At 40.8% G+C, this 17,291-nt stretch overlaps 1 protein-coding gene across 4 annotated transcripts in view; it reads right to left on the bottom strand.

Annotated features, from left to right (window-relative positions):
- Nucleotides 1-17,291, bottom strand: part of LOC138245722 (cationic amino acid transporter 2-like) — a 187,186-nt gene that overhangs the window by 70,701 nt on the left and 99,194 nt on the right. For all 4 annotated transcript variants that reach the window (XM_069199577.1, XM_069199576.1, XM_069199580.1 and 1 more), the window contains exon 10: nucleotides 16,743-16,909. In XM_069199577.1, coding sequence (XP_069055678.1) covers nucleotides 16,743-16,909 — 167 coding nt within the window. The remainder of the gene's footprint in view (nucleotides 1-16,742; nucleotides 16,910-17,291) is intronic.

The following is a 17,291-nucleotide window of genomic DNA, read 5'->3' as shown; positions in this document are numbered from 1 at the left end:
GCAACCACACATTGGCTTACAGAGATTAAAAACTAGACCACCTAATGCTCTAAATTTTATGGCAGCTTGATCGAGCAGTTAGGCTAATCTTGGAGAAGTGCAAAGCATTTGTTGTATATGCAGTATCAAAGGAAGACACACACTCAAAAGAATAACTCGAGACCAATTTACAAAAATACTTCAGAGGTGCATAACATTTTTAAGACCAAGATCATCAAAATTGGGTAAGTACTTTTTAAGTTATGACATTTTTAAGTTTAGCAAAAATATTTTTGTGCGTAATTACGCACCATAGGAATCAATGGAGAAAATACTTTAAAAATGCATATGAAAATCAGGCAATACGTTTGCCAATGTCTCTTTTTGCAGGTATGTCGAGGTAATCAGTGGGTCCTATGGACTAGCTGGAGAAGTTCAGGCGTCGCCCGGTTTTGGTGGCAGCAGCTGCAGAAAGTAATTGGAGCTGGTGTAAGGCCACTGCGGGGGGGTCATTTGGAAAAGCACTGCACAGGTGGACTTCAAGGTGAGTCTGGAGGTTCCCCTTAGAGTGCCAAGGTAGTGTAGGTTTCATTGATGGTCGCTTGCAGGTCAGCAGGGGCACTCTGGTGGGAGGTCCTGGTGTTTTTATGAAATCCCTTGACTGGGGCTTCCTCCTGGTCCTTTTACAGTCTGGAGTGGACTGTCCTTCTAGGTGTTTGATGTTAGGGGACCAGTACCTGGGGCTAGTGCACAGTTTAGCCACTGGAGGTCGCAGTGCCACCAAACTTGGCACACTTGCAGGGTTTGTCCTCACGGTCCTTCAAGTGGAGTTTGGTCTGGCTGCGGCATCCCGTTACTTGGTCAGCAGCCAGTCAGTGAAGTGGGCTTCACAGGGTCTTTGTTGTAGGAAAGGGATTTTCAAAGTGTAGAGGTCATATGGGGATTTGCAGAGTCCATCCAGTGTCCAAAGTAACCCCTCAGCAGCGATTGTCAAGTTCCGGGTGCAGCAGGAAGGTTTTGGTGCCCTTTCTTGGTGCACAGGACTTCAACTTCCAAGCCTTGGGTCTTCTTTGTTGCTGGTCTTCTTTTGTCCTTGGTTTCTGATTCTCTTGTCTAAGGATGCCCACTAAATATTGTATTTAGGGGGAATTTAGGGGAGTACCTGGAAGTGACATGGGTCTTATACCTTTGGGTGGCTACACCCAGTAAGTGACACCTTCCTGAGGGCAGAGGTCACTTCTCTACACCTGATTGGCTATTTTACTTCCATGCAAGATGGAGGAAAATGAAACAGAGGGGTCGCCTCACATGCAACACCTTAGGGGTGGTGCAAGCTGGGGCTGACCACTCTTCCTGTCCTTTGTGTGTTGTCCCACTGTTGCTCTAGCCAATAGTGGAGGTTTGCAATGGGGGCAGCTATCTACTGCTAGCAGCAGGCTTGGGGGTTGAGTTTTCAGGGTGGTAAGCCCTTTGAAGCTCACTAGCAGGGCAGTGCACATTCCTGGGGGGAGGTGTGATGGCACCTCTGCCCAAGAAGTGCTTTGCTCTGGGACCCAGAGAGCAGGATCTCTCATCCCAGGGGTCTGGAATTTTGCAAAGGCTGGTGGAGACAGGGTGTTGGGGGCCCCTGCACTTGGCATGGGCAGTTCAGGGGCCACCAGCACCCCGTCTCTGCCAGCCTTTGCATGACGGTGGAACTGCCATGCAAAAGCTGTCGGTCACGTGAGTTGTAATCCCTAGGGCGGCACTGCTTGCAGCGCTGCCCTGGCGGATTAAGACTGCTGGCACCGCCAGGCTGTCGCCAGGCGAAAAAGTGGCAATGCTGGCGGTCGGACGGTGGCACTTTCGCCATGGTCATAAGGTGGCTGTCGGACTGCAGGTTTGGTGGCGGTCTGGTGGCCTTAGGACAGGCAGACTCGTAATAAGGGCCTGAGTCTGTATAGCTTAACTTGTGCAACAATGTTGCATGTTCATAACAGATAATAGTAGGGAGATAAGGAAGTTTATCTCTAACTTCCCTGACTTGGAAAATGGCCTGAGAGTGTTAAAAGCCATCACTGTGTGGGGAATCAATTCGAAAAGGAATGGTGGGAATGATCTTGTGACCTGTTGATTGTGGCTTTGTGTTTATTAGTTGCACTTGGATTTTACAAGTTCTACAGAACATAGAAAGAGAAAAGAGCTAAGAATGAATAGAGGAGGGAAGAGATTGAAACTGAGAAAATGAGGAATACTTATTTCAAGAACCTGTGGAGAATCAAGAGTTTTAGTAGACCAAAGCCTATATATATATATAAGACATTGAACTTTTTAGTTGTCTCATTGAAATGAGAATGTGTCCTTTTGTGACATCATAGTTTGCCGTCCGAGGAGGGACTGTTGGAGTGTAAATTTTAGTAATGATTTTAGTGCACCAGATGTTAGAACTAGATATATATATTCACATTCTTAAGACTAATCTAGAAGAATTTTCACTGACGCGCACTTCGAAAGTGATGGACATTGTCAGTTTTGGTAGGCACAATTACCAAAAAGTTCCTAACGAGTTAAAAAAATATTGAAATATAATCAGTGTTGGAGTAATAGTAAAGGAATGATTTGATTTATGTTTAATGTTTTATTAGTATAGAGTTACATGTGTGCATAAAATAAATGCACATCTTTGTTAATTCATCACATTATGACTAAGATTGCAATTATTAATAAAAAGCTTTTGCTTATTTAGAGGTATTATTAAATCTGAATTTATGGATTTGCATATTATGTTTCATTAATGATTATGTTAATGGCCTATTTTTGTTAGCATAACTAGGCCGTACATTTCATATTTGCAACAACATAAAAGTGCTGGATTATTAATTTTTCTCTAACATTACTTTTTTCATTAGGTTGTTTCTCACGAATAGCAAAGAGCCCTATTATCTTATGTGTAAGTTTTATTTCACAGTTACCCAGGAATTGATACACTGACTGTTAGACTGGATGTAAAGTAGTGCCATTGTTCAACGGAGCATTTCTTATGACAATGAAGGAAGACCACTTGTACCATGAGAAGAAATTTGCAACAAGTGATGTACAAAATTGTTATATTGTTGGAGTCTCGTGGAAAGGAGAGGCTTCTCACCAAGTCCTCGGACAACATGTGAACGTTCCAATTCTGATTTGTGCTAAAATTCTAAATTGATATTGCCCCTTTTGCGTAATGTGGACTCATTGAACTGACCAATCAAACTTGTTGAAGCGTTTCTGATTAGGTATGGATTCAGTAATTTTGTGAGGAGTCCGCTTTTGAATTTTAAACTGTTAACTTCGCCCTGAGCTTTTCTGATTTCTGCATGCAGCCCATGTTCTGCACTTCCCCCTGATGTTGCTTCACGTGGATTTTTGCTGATGTGCTTTGCTGATGAAACTGAATTTACTGCTGTCCCAAAGGAGAGGTATATTCTAATGCAATGTTATTTTTCCTTTACCTGCTTTCCTGAACAGAAGTTAGCATGCTGACACTTGCATAGTTTTTTTTCTTGGTTAATTAACTTACCCGAGATAGATGATTTTCCAAATTGTTTGTCTTATGCTTTGGAATAGCTGTAGGGAGAAACTATGTCCAGAAATTCCTGAATCAAAACTCTGAACTTCAATTTGATTCATGTATTTGCAGTCTGATCTAAAGCGCGTTTCTGTCACACAAGTGATTTTGATATCAATATGTGTTATTCTTCTTGAATGTCCAATGGTGTTGATGCTAGTAGATTAAACTTGTTTCTGAGAATTGGTCAGCCAATGGTGTTTATCTTTACCATTTGATTCTGCTCACTATTTACATGACTTTGTAGTTATGAAAATAAAGCTTTGAAACTTTATACTGATTGGAGTTTTCCTTCAGTGACCACAGTGGTCATGGTGTTCAAATTGTTAATTGTCATGTTTATGTACATTGTGTTTATGGTTTACCACACTCGTTACTGGGTCAGAAGTTCCGTCGCCATCAGTGAAGCATCCTAGTCTTGCGGAGGATGAAAAAGCGTCTGTACTACATATGCGATACCTCAATGGGGCCCAATTGGTTTCACTTGCTACTTGTGGCACATATTCTCTTCGTCCATACGTGATTATTTAATTACAGAATATTCCAAAGTTACATATATTTAATACTGCTACATTTCAAAGTTTTGTCATCTATCGTTTAGTGCTGACGCGTGTTTTGGTGGGAGCCGCCCTTATAACAATGAAAAAGAACCTTGTCTGAAACCCCAGAATGGTTCTGAAGGAAATACAAATAGCAAATAAGATTATGGTCCAATGACCTACCCAGGTGCTGCAGATACTGAAAACAAACTCGCAAACACCATTGGTGATGCATAATAAAAAAATAAAACATATATATATATATATATATATATATATATATATGTGTGTGTGTGTATATATATATATATATATATATATTAGTAGTAAAACAATTCAGTCAATTGTAAACTGGGCAGTGCACTCAGCTGCTGGTGACGGAGGAGACCACCCTCGAATTTATAAATTCCAAGGAAAATGTTCATCACACTCCACAAAATCCATTTAAACATCTTTTTATTTAAGGTTTCACAGCCATCTGTGGCTGTGAAACCTTAAATAAAGACGTTTAACTGGACTCTGTGGCGTGCAGTGAAAATTCTCCTTGGAATGAATATATATATATATATATATATATATATACACATACACACACACCACAACCATTCTACCATCATCAGTGGCTAATACACAGACAATCCCAGAAGTGTGGATGCACAATTAAATAACAACAAACTTTTACTGCATGCACCTATCTCTAAATAAAAAAATATCGCTTACCAAAAGGCAGGCAAACTAATTGTGACAAACAGAACCTCCCAATTGATTTAGGTATGATGGAAATCACTTAACTGAGAAAAAATACAAATAGCCAAAGAAAAAACAGCCCAAACATGTCAAAAATGAAATGACCAAATATTGAAGCCTGCTTGGATCACCCAAGGCCAGGGGGTTATGATGGGAGAGGAAAAACTCTCAATCTAGGAAGCCCATTAATACTGTTGGTCCCCATTATGGAATGTTGATTACAAAAAGCAAAAAAACAGTCAAATGTCTCTAACAAAATGGCACCCCATACAGGGCAACGCAGACAATTAAGAGTTAATTGTCTTAGTCACAAAAGGAAACTGCACATGTATAGATAAAAGATATGTAACTGAATGGCTAATGAAAGCATGTACAGCAGTGGTTCCCAATCTTTTGACTTCTGTGGACCCCACTTTATCATTATTGGAATCTGGGGACCTCCCCGCCCCCCACCACCAGGAGTCATTATTGAAAGCTGGGGACTTAATCTGTTAATATTATTTAATTTTGTAAGCTGGTGCGGACCCCCGGTGGAGGCTTTGTGGACCCCCAGGGGTCCCGGGACCACAGGTTGGGAACCACTGATGTACAGTCTATACACATCGAAGCTGTACAAACGCTGGAGATATAAAAAAAAAGAAAAAAGTCCTAAATGAGTTTATGACCAAATAGATTGCGCCAAAAGAGGACTCCAGTTAGATTAAGGTCAACAGGTACGGAGGGCATGCTGTACAGACTATCAGCTCTACAGATATATGGCAAGTCCCAGAAATTAAATAGAATGGCAGCACCATATCTTCACCCCAATAAAGAAAATCCAAGCGGGCACGTGCAGACAACCGACATGTCCATGGGGCTTACCCCAATGTAGCTATGTCAGCACACAATGCCCCAGAGGGCTACCACAGGGAAACTGTACTAACAAGCATTTGCAATGCAATGGGTCTCGCGTTTGATTGAGCTCGAGCAATTAGCATTGAAAACTCCTAACCGAACGTTTCTTGCCCCCTAAATTGAAAACGAAAATAAAACTGTTTCACATAACTAACTGGACTTTTCTTGCCATGTAAACTGAAAAGTAAAAGTTTCGCATAAGTGAGCTGACGGCCACCGTTACTGCAAAGCAGACACACAAAGGGAAATAAAAGTTCACTCGTAGTGAAAGCTATCGGCAAAAGTGCAATTATCCATGTAACCGGCAAAAGTGCAATTATCTACGTAACCAGCAAAAGTGCAACTAACTATGTAACGGGGTCGATGTCATGCAAAGCAATCGACTTCTGGTAAGGGAGATCGTGCTGCAAAAAAAAAAAAGAGACAAAGTAGTCCAGAAACCGGGCGTAAAACGTGGAGCCTCGTATGTTTTCAGTACTTGGTCGCTGAGCTCGAGGAGGGCTAAACACCGTAAAAGGCATGACTTATGCATGCCTTTCACTAATGAAAGCAAGCAGATTTTAAAAGGCAAGCTCACGAACCAATGAAAGAAACTGACGCGAGATGGGCGTGATTTAAAGCCCAAAGAGAGATTACGGGACGGAGTGCTTTGCGCTCGCCCCTAAAAAGGGCACGCTACGATGAACGAAGCTTAAAATCCATCAAATAAAAAGGAAACTACAATACACTACTAAAAGGCTTACCTGATAAATACTCGAAAGGCAAGCAAACCGGTAGCATACCAGCAACAGAGTTCCTCTAATGAAATAGAAGTGAGACAACTGGTCAGCCAAAAGCCAAATTAATACAGCTTGCCCTTATTACATGACTGCTCTGACACTGTTTTTCTGGGTATTGGGAGCAGAGAAAACAACAAAGGACACCAAATGCAGTACCAAACGGATACCATATTGGAAGGATGTGGCTGATTGTGCACCCAGGGAAAGTCAATGCGAAGTCCCTGTACTAACATCGGAGCACTAAGGTGCACGTACAGAGAAGTGCTCTTAGAAGGCAGGCAGCAGAGATGAAGGTGGCCTATGCACCAAAATACCAATACAATGTCTCTAAACGGAATGAAAAGAAAAACAGAGTAACCCCAAAAGAAACCTTGACATATGACACTGATATTAAAACATGCTAAGTGCGCTCACACATGACTGACTACATTAAAGCCTAGCCAAAAAAGGGGATACAAAAAGGCATGCCTGTGCAATGGACACTAAAAGTACCTCCCAGAAATCCAATACACAAAAAAAAGGAACATTCCAATTGGAACACAAATCTGACAAGAACAGGAAAAACAACTAAAAAGAACTGACTCTATGTGGTTAAATAGACTACAGCTAGAAGTGACTGTTTAAAATGTACCAAGCAGGGTGAAACTGAGCAATGCAACACGCAACGAATGGCATTCTCCCATGGAATGTCTTCATTTTTTTTTAAACACTTGATATTACTATCCCATCCAGTATGTACCCCCCCACTTTCTCCAAAATGTTCCATCTTAGTCGTGGGTTTCTGTGCACCAACATTAGGGGCCCACTTATAATACAGGGGCTTACATGGAAAGCATAAAAACATCTGGACTTACAGATACAGACCACCTTTAAAAAAAACAATGAATAAATAAAAATTCTAGGCTAAAACATCTCTGCCGATTGATCCTTTACTTTCTCTAATAGTTGAAATGATTAAACTTCTAAATCTTAAAAATACAGGAATGGAGGCACATGCTGGCTTCATGTTAGAATATCTCAAAGCTGGTGTAGTACCAATTAGCCTAAGGGTTCAGAATATTCCAGGTATCTTTATAGACCTAAAGTTTTTGGGAGAGAAATGGTCTCTGATCTCGAACAGATGGTCACGAGATTGGATGTTGCTTATTATAGAAACTGCTAGGGAGGTGTTGGCTCTTCTCAAGAAAGAGGTAGAGGAGCTAGAACAAACATTAAAGCAGTCAACAGCACTGGAAGAAGCTAAAAGCAGGTGCGAGTAAGTGATAGCTTAATTTGAATCCTTTAATCAGTACTTTGTCAAAAGAAAAAAAGAAACATTTTAAAAAAGACATTCTTTTCAGAAGCAAGGGTATACCCTTACCTTTCAGATAATTATTACAACTAGAATGGTACAATCCCAATACAAGCAGACAGGCATGAGTGGACCAATAAGAAGATCATTACTTTTTCATATATGTAAGACTCAGAAGGTGAAGGTAGTTCTTACCAATTTTACAACTTTGGTAATAGGTGCAATTTAGAAGAAGAGATTAATACGAGAGCCTGTTTTTTGGGGAACAGAAGAGGGAATTACAGGCCCAGGAACAGTCAGCAAACCAGATTTCCAACTGCAGATCCGACACCCCATATCCTCAAAACAAGACAACAGTATTGAAGAAATTAAATAACATCCCCATATTCAATCTTAGTCAAGAACAGATTGACTTTACTATTGAGTCTCGTCTCCCTAAGGGCCTTTCATTCATACCCAGAACGAGTCTCAATAGATTGGAGCTCTTTAAAGATCTGTTTGCATGTTTTGACGCATTAGACTAAAAAAGTATTACATGCAGTGAGAAAATATTTGTGCTCACAACAGTTTGGGCCTTAAACTTCCATCTTTCTTTACTCCCAGTTTAGAAATACTAGGACCAGAAAACTCTTTTTGAGAAAGCAATGTATTTAAAGGTGCAAAAGATTATGCAATATATCCCAAAACATGCCTACAACCTAAACAGAGAAGAAAATATTGCACTTCAACAGCTGAGGCAGAATAACATTACTATGAAACCTTGTGACAAAGGTGGTGGTATAGTGTTATGAGACACTGTGGGCTACAATAACCAGATGAAAGCCATGCTTGAAGCTCTGGAGTTTTTCCCAAAAGTATTAGGCGACCCTGATAGAAGGGTAAAAAAAAAAAAAAAGAAGATCCCTAGACAGCACTGATGAATGGCACGATTGGCCAAAAAGAATTTAAGTTCCTAAAAAGAAATTATACTTGGTTACTAGTTATTTATGGTGTCCCTAAAGACATTATAATGTAGAGTTCCCCATTGCGCCCATTAGTTTCTACTACTGGTTCAGCTACTAAATTCCTCTCAAAATAGGTAGAGGTGTTTCTTAAGCTATTAGTAAGACAACTACCTTCATATGTGAAGTATACAGGGCCACTGATTTCTAACAGGATTTATTACAACCCAGAAAGAGAAATGTTGGTGACTATGCACATGGAGGTGTAGTACACAAACATTCCCAAGCAACAAGCCTTAAGTTCTTTCAGTAGAATACTTGGGGCACCTGAGTTCAGTCTCCAAAGCAAGTTATTCAGTGTAAAGTGTTAATTCTCAATGAAAATGTCTGAATTTGATGGTCAGATTTATTGACAAAAGGAGTCCGTAGGAGAGATGCTTGTGCCCCAAGTGTGCCGAATATCTAGGTAGGTGAGTTTAAACAAAAATACATATATAATGAGAGGGCCCCGCTTTATGAGAACGTTATTAATTGGTCAAGATGTATTGATGATGTGTTCTTCATTTGGAGGGGGAAGAGGAACAATTGAGTGAGTTCTGCCCATGGTTGTGACCCAACCCTTAAGTTCACTAGCAACAAGAACAGGACAAAGGTGGCATTTCCAGATATTTGGATTAAACACCAAAATGGGCACCTGGAAGAATCCTTATATACCAAACCCTTGGCAAGGAACACAATATTACATTTTGCCAGTTACGATCCTTGCTGTCAAAAATAGGGCATATCGTTTAATCAGTTCCTCCACCTATGTCGCAACTGTACCAACATCTCAGATTTCCTTTACAATACAGATATTTTGGCCAATAAACAAATTCATCATGGCTATACATAATGATTAGTCTTGGACACTATAAAAAGAGCAAAGTACTATGATGGAGAAGCTATGTTCCAAGACAAAAATAATGAAAAAGATGCCAAACTGGTATGTGTAGGACGCCACTCTAATCTCAATGAGACAATTAAATACATCATCAGCTCACAGTGGCGTAATTTAAATACCAATTCAGATACAGCTTTTTTTTAATAGGCTTGTATTTGCTTTTAAGAGTAATTGTAATCTTAGTCAAATCTTCTACTATAAGTCCTGATACGAATGATCAGAGGTCCTTGGTTGGACAGCAACCAATTAAGGGTAACCACAAATATGGCACCTGTCAGGCATGTGCAGGAGCTATTGTATCTAGTCAGATTATCATAACTAACAGGGCCATTCAGCTTACTAGCATGACTAATTGTAGAACAAAGATTTTTTTCTATTTGATCTTCGGACTGTGTGGCCTAGGATATGTTGGTGAGACAGGGAGGGAGTTCAGGATACGGTACAGTGAACACAAATTAGCAATACGTAGTGGCAAAGTAAATGCCCCACTAGTATCGCATTGGATGCAAGTGGGTCATACAGAGAAACAACTGAGATGGACCATTTTGGAGACAGTGGGGGTACATACTAGTCAAGATAGTAATATCAAGTGTAAAGAAAGGCAGGTTGTCTGGATATGCACACTCAGAACATTTGAGAGAGGTCTCAATGAAGACATTCCACAGGAGAATGCCATCCATCCGTTAAGTGTTCTATCGCTCAGTTTCACCTTCCTTTGTACACTTCAGTCACTTCTAACTGCAGTCTATTCAACCATATAGAGTCAGTTTCTTTTAGGTTCTTTTCTTGTTCTTCTCAGTTTTTTTTCAATTGGAACATTCCTTTTTTTGTGTGTTTTGGATTTCTGGAAGCTGTTTTTAGTGCCTATTGCACAGGAGTGCCCCTTTGTGGCCCATTTTTTTGGCTAGGCTTTAATGTATTTGGCTATGTGTGAGTGCACCTAGCATGGTTTAATATGAGTCTCATATGCCATGGTTTTATTTTGGGGTTGCTTTGTGTTTTCCATTTCATTCCGTTTAGAGACATTGTATTGGTATTTTGATGCACAGGCAGCCTTCAACTCTGGTGCCTGATTTCTAAGAGCACTTCTATGTACGGGTGCCTTGGTGCCATGTTGGCTGCTGGTACAGGGACTTTGTATTGACCCTCCTGGGTGTGCAGTCAGTAACACTCTTCTAATACGGTGTCCTCTTTAGACAGCGATTGTTGTCCTTTGTTGTTTCTTGTGCTCCTAATACCCAGAACACAACGTCTGAGCAGTCATGTGACAAGGGCCAGCTGTATTAATTTGGCTTTTGGCTGACCAGTTGTGTCACTTCTATTTCATCAGAGGGACTCTGTTGCTGGAACGCTGCCGGTTTTCTTGCCCTTCAAGAACTGTCAGCAGGTAAGCCTTTTAGTTGCATATTGTAGTTTCCTTTTCATTTAAGGGATTCTAAGCTTTGCTCATCGCAGCGTGCCATTTTTAGTATAGATTCCCTGAAGGTATTCCTCTGGGGCATTGTGGGCTGACATAGGTACATTGGGGTAAGCACCATGGACATGGCAGTTGTCTACACGTACCCGCTTGGATTTTTATTATTGGGGCAAATATATGGTTCTTGGGACTGGCCAAGCATCTGTAGGGTTGTTTGTCTATTCAGCACGCACTCTGGTCCCACTGACCTTAATCTAACTGGAGTCCTCTTTAGCAGCAATATATGTGGCAGTAAACTTTTCACTTCCTATATATTCATTTAAGGCTTTTTTTCATATCCCCGGAGTTTGTCTTCGATGTGTATAAGCTGTACATGTTTTCATTAGTCATTTAGTTACATATGTATTATCTCTATGTGCAGCTTCCTTTTGTGACTAAGCCAGTTAGCTCCTAATGGTCTGTGTTGCCCTTGATGGGGTGCTAGTCTGTTACAGGGACATTTGCCTGGTTTTGTGCTTTTTGTAATCAGCGTCCTATAATGGGGACCTATGGTATTTATGGACTTCCTGAAATGAGTGTAACAAAAAATGAAACTTGGCTAGAGTATGTGGATGTCTCAAAAATCTTTGCCATCCAATCTAGATGAGTCAAAGTGACAAGGATGATAGTGATGTGGTGCTCAGTATCATGAATGGTGATGCCCCATGTCATGATAATGTAAATTGTAATGGTACTGTAAATGCATTGGCTCATACCAGAAGGAAGACTCTCAATTGTAATATCAGTTTCAATGGCACAAATGTCCAAGTGATACCAGATTCTGGGTCGCAGTTCACCATATTTGGGCTAGATATGTTTGCGAAATTCCAGCCCATGACTCTAAAACCTTCTGATGTGAACATTTTTGACAATGGGGTTATGCAAATTGAAGTGGAGGTTGAGTTTGAAGCAGATCTTGAATTCAAGAGTAAAACTGATGTCCACTGTTTACATAGCTAAATGTGGATCCAACTTATTGGGATCAGATGATCAGGGTGAACTAGACATCGTACTTGATCCCAACCATCCTGATAGGGTTATATCCAAGTCACGATTGTGTAAGGTAAAATGTGTATGATGTTTATTCTCCAATAACCAATAGATTTTAACCTAAATTAGGAAAGCTGATTGGGTTCCAGCACAAGATTGTTCAGAAAAATGTTGCTTTACCCATGGTCCACAAAGTTTGCAAAATACCCCCTCTGTCTGAGAATGAAGTTGCAAAGAGAGCTTGATTCACTATTTGAAATGGAAATTTACAGAACCCATTGAGGGATCCGAGGGGTTGGCTCCCATTGTCTTGGCTAGGAAGAGTGATAAATCCCTTAGGTTTTGTGTGAGTTTACATGATCTCGAAGGAAACATCAGGGTGCACCGAGGACCTCTACATTGGGTGATATTTTGTGCATCCTGAAGAGAGGTGTTACCTTTACCATTCTGGATATCTCAGTGGCATATAACAAGATAGTCTTATCCTATGACTCCAAACATCTTACATCATGTGTCACACTAGTGGCTGCTTTAAACTGCCTTTTGGCCTAGCTTCAGCATCTTCTGTCGTTCAGAGGATAACGCTGAAAGTATAAGACCCCATCCAAACCCCGAAACAACACTTTGGTACATGGAAAAATGTGTCTGAGCATGATGAAAGATTGAACAATGTATTGTGAGTATTGAAAGAGAGAGGCCTGACATTACGTTTTGGCAAATAAACTGATTATCAGAGAAATCACATAAGTGCCAAGGGTGTTGAACTAAAAATAAAGAGCTTTGAAGCTATTTAGAGGCCCCTTCTCCAGAGGATAAAGACCTGAAATCTTATCTAGGTCTTGTTGAATATTATTTTAAGTTTGTACCTCATTTTTTCCACAAGACAGCACCTCTTAGGAATCTATTAAAGAAGATGTGTTTATTTGTGTGGGACCAGAATTGTCAGCTGATTGTAGAATGTATTAGATTTAACAATTTATAGCCCTGTATTTGAAGCCATTTGATCCCAGTTATAACAGCATTATAGTCAGTGATGCCTGCATCAGATGCCTAGAGCCTTTGTTGTTGCAGACGTTGAGTGTTGGGGGAGAAGAAGTAATTGCATTAACCTCCAGAGCACTAAATGGTTCTGAATTGACTCACTGCACCATTGAGAGGGAGGCTATGGCAATGTGATGGGCTATTCAACATTTCAGGACATTTGTGTGGGGCACACCAATTACGTTAGACATGTCACAAACCACTGGTAGATTTCTTCAGTGTTAAACATGGAGGAAGAGCTACTCCCAGGGTGGCCAAGTGGAAGTGTCATATACAAGAGTACTAGTATCAAGTTGAATATGTGCCTGGTAAGAATGTAGTGGCCGATTATCTTTCCAGGATGCTGTTAGCAGTCAAGGATGACAAGATACCAGAATAAGAGATTGTGGTGTGTGAGCCAAGCCAAATATCTTGAGTGCCTGATAATGCCATTATGGAATATTTACTTTCAAGTCAAAATGTGGAGGAGAGTGTGTGGCCAATAATGAAAAATGTGCCCCCCATTTCATCCCCTAGGCGCATGCTGCATGCGCGTAGAAAGGCTAGGGTTGAGCAGAAAGAGTGAGAGAAAAAGTAGCCATCAGCGCTTGTGAAGAAGCAGAACAGGCATTGTTGGGCATGCCTGGAGAGCCGAACGTTGGTCACAGTACGGCAGGCACATTATCATATTTCATAGTAAGCAGTTTTACAATTGTGCTCCTTTCATTACATTTACCATGTTCAATTTGTAGTTTGCTGCCAAGAACACCTAGTGATTCTCAACTGGATACTTGGGTGTTAGATTCATAATATTGATTTGAAGGATGAAAGATAAGAAAGCCTTGATTAGAATGCCAAAGCTTGCATACAAACTGTTTAACTGAAGAGGACAACTCCATGGTTGCTGGTGGTCAAAATGGGTAGTGGAACGTTTTCTGGACTGTTGGATGTGATCTGGGGCTTTGCAGCATTATGTTAGAGCCATTTGTGGCACATCCATCGGTACCCCCCATATACAGTTAGTGATTTGACTTCTTGTCTCCTTTACCAGTTTGTAGTAGATCTAGTGGCCATCTGCCTACACGTCATAGGTAGCCAGCACTTCACTTGTCTAAGATCCTCTTAAGTTGAACTAGGTACATATGAATCACATTTACAGACATGAAAGCATAATGGCACTACTCATGAGATCACTCCAGAACCAAAGGAGGTTCGTCCAACCTGGTGAGTACAACTAGCAAGCAAAGATGCAATCTGCTGTATCACTGTACCTTGAGTATCCATTTCAGAGTGATTGGAGAATGTCGTGGTGGATGCTAGTACGAAAACTTCAACAGTTAGTGGTACTAGTGGGTTTGAAGAAAATGATTCTCTGGTTGACCCCTTAGGGAAACATGGGCATTTTGAGCAATGCAACAAGGGATCAGAGAGGATTTTTGGTGGCCTGGTAATGGTACATTTGTTTCGTACGTGATTGTAATAGTTGTAGCGTTAGTGAAAAGTCCCAGATTACCAGACCATCTCCTGTGATTCCTGTGGAAGTTCACATGGTACCATGATCCATCTGGCACTGGATATTTCAGGACCTATTAAGGTCAAGGTAGAGGTTCCTAAGTGTGGTATTGGTAGATTTTGTGTTGAAATGGCCGGAGGTGGCTTTGATTAATAATATTGGAACAGGTACTGCAATAGAGTTTTTACAAAAGGTTTTCAGCAGGGAAGGACATCCCAGTGAAATTGTAACAGACAATGGCACGCAATTAGTTTCAGAGCAGATGGTAAGATTGTTCAATGAGTGGCATCATTCATACATGTACATAGGAGTAATGGCCTGTTTGAGAGATTCAACCATACACTGAAAGATCGTTTACATTTAACATTAATCAATAAATTTAATTGGAAGGAATCCGTGGAAAGAATGCTTCGGACCATTCATACGATACTCAGTGAGTCTAAAGGGGTTACCCTCTTTGCTTTATTGGGAGGGCATGTTCATGGCCCAAAGCTGTATGGAAATTGTATGGGTCCTAAACTATTGGTGCTTCCAAGCTGGGTAAGGTTGTGGATGTCAAGGAAAAAATTCAAGCCAAGTATCGTAATGTTATGTCTGGTGTGAAGGAATTGAGTGTAAAATGGGGAAGCTGGGTGAGAATAAAGAAGCCAGGTCATGTCATGAAGGGGGAGTCAAGATATTTTCAGGTCATACAGGTGGCCCAAGGGATGTCTCATGCATTGTGCACTAGTAATGGTGGTGTTTGGATCAAGGATAGCGTGGAAGTGGTTCCAAATGATCAAGTGGAGATGGTCGGTAATCGTGTGAATGACAGTGAAGAAAAAGAAGAGTGTAGAGCGTATCGGCCTTCTCACCTACTTGTTCGCCTTCATCTAAGGGTTAACAGACAGATTTAAGCAATTCATCAGCTACATGAGTATTTCGTGGTAGTTGTTTACGTCGTTTTTCTGTTTGTTTAAATTTTTGTATGTTCTGATTATTTTAGATAGTGCTCAGCGTGTTCTTTATGGTACCAACTGTGAATTGTTCCATTTCATGTATGATCATAACGTTCCCTTGCTTTAGGTTAACTATTCCACTGTTCATATAGGATTTATTATTTTATATTTATATTATGTTTTTCTTGGTGTAATAATGTGTTTATTGTTAGAAAATTAAAGGGGATGGATATGTTGTTTCTGGAACTCAGTGAAATCTGTCCTTCGTGAAATGCCAATGGAGTTCCATATGGTGGTAGTTGGGATCGGGTGAGGAGCTGGTAGTTGCAAGTCCTATGCTCTCAATGAGTGGTCTTCTCTTCATTTCATCAACTTTCTCTCACTGTGAGGGACACTTATTCTTAGGGTTGCTGCCTAATTAACCTGCTAAAGATTCCACCTGGCTGCCTCTGTCAACTCAGACAAGGGCTACATGTAGGTGTCTCCCACCCTACCCATTGGTGACATTATTACTTGAACTTCCTGAACCATGGGAATCTCTGCCAGTGTCTTTACAAGCTTCGTTGTGTTGCCTGCCATCCAGGTAACTACTTAAGAAGAAGCTTCAGTCCTCTTTTTTTGGGATTTTTGGTTTGTCTTTGAATTGACTGGCAGACAAAAAAAAATGAATAAAATAAAAAACATCTGTAGAATTGTGGACTGCCGCCTAGATACCATCATAAGAGGTTGTTGGGGTGGGAATGAGGAATGCCTCCACAGGTGCGCAATGCTGCACTTAGTTATGCATCAATTTTCCTGTCATACATGTTCTCATCTGGCCAAACATCTCCCAGTAGGAGGTATCTATTAGCTGTGACTTCCACATATAAATAAAATTTGCTACAATTTCTAGCACATATTGCAGGTGCTCACCAACTCTCATCATGTGCTCCGACCAGCATATAGTACATCACATTCTGTATGGCAAGCACTCTCAGAATCCCAAGTACTAGATCAAATGTTATCCATAAATGCAACTCTTGAATTCGTAAAGTCAGGCACATTTCCTCTGATGATAGTTATTTACGGCTGAAACAGTGTGACCAACACTCGTCAATTGTGATGGAAAAAAGTTGTTTTTTACACTGACCATAAAAGATGCTTTGCTCTGATTCTGCGGCTGCCTCCATATGATGAGCGTTGACCCAAAGATTCCCAGGAGCAGCAAGATCATGATGGTGATGCACCATGCTCCAGCAGAGAGCAAGCACTCCAGTCCCACTTTGGCCACCACGCTTGTGGCACATATCAGGATAGCTAGGAATGGAACCACATGCAGTCAATGAGAGAAATCACTGTATGCTGAGAGAAAGTAACTGGCAAAAGCTGTTTTATAAAGGGTATCATAAGGGGACAGTAATGGCGTCAGTCTGTCTACAGAAAAGATTTCCAGGTCTGAGAAATGGAATGGATGAGTGAAGATGTATCATAACAATTTTCCAATTATGCAGGTTTCTGGTTCAATAACCACAACTTGTTTGTTTGCTGTTCCTAATTGGTGCATACCTAAAGAAAGCTGCAAGTGCAACGGAAAAGAAAATGGAAGGGTTAGGCGGAATGAGACACTTTCCCCACCTCCCTATGCGAGACCACCAGTAGCTCTCTTCAGATAAACTCTCTCCTGGCTTTGTTCTGTCCT

Source organism: Pleurodeles waltl, chromosome 7 (genome assembly GCF_031143425.1).
Source record: "Pleurodeles waltl isolate 20211129_DDA chromosome 7, aPleWal1.hap1.20221129, whole genome shotgun sequence".
NCBI classification, from domain to species: domain Eukaryota; kingdom Metazoa; phylum Chordata; class Amphibia; order Caudata; family Salamandridae; genus Pleurodeles; species Pleurodeles waltl.
This window is presented reverse-complemented; position numbering and strand designations above follow the sequence as displayed.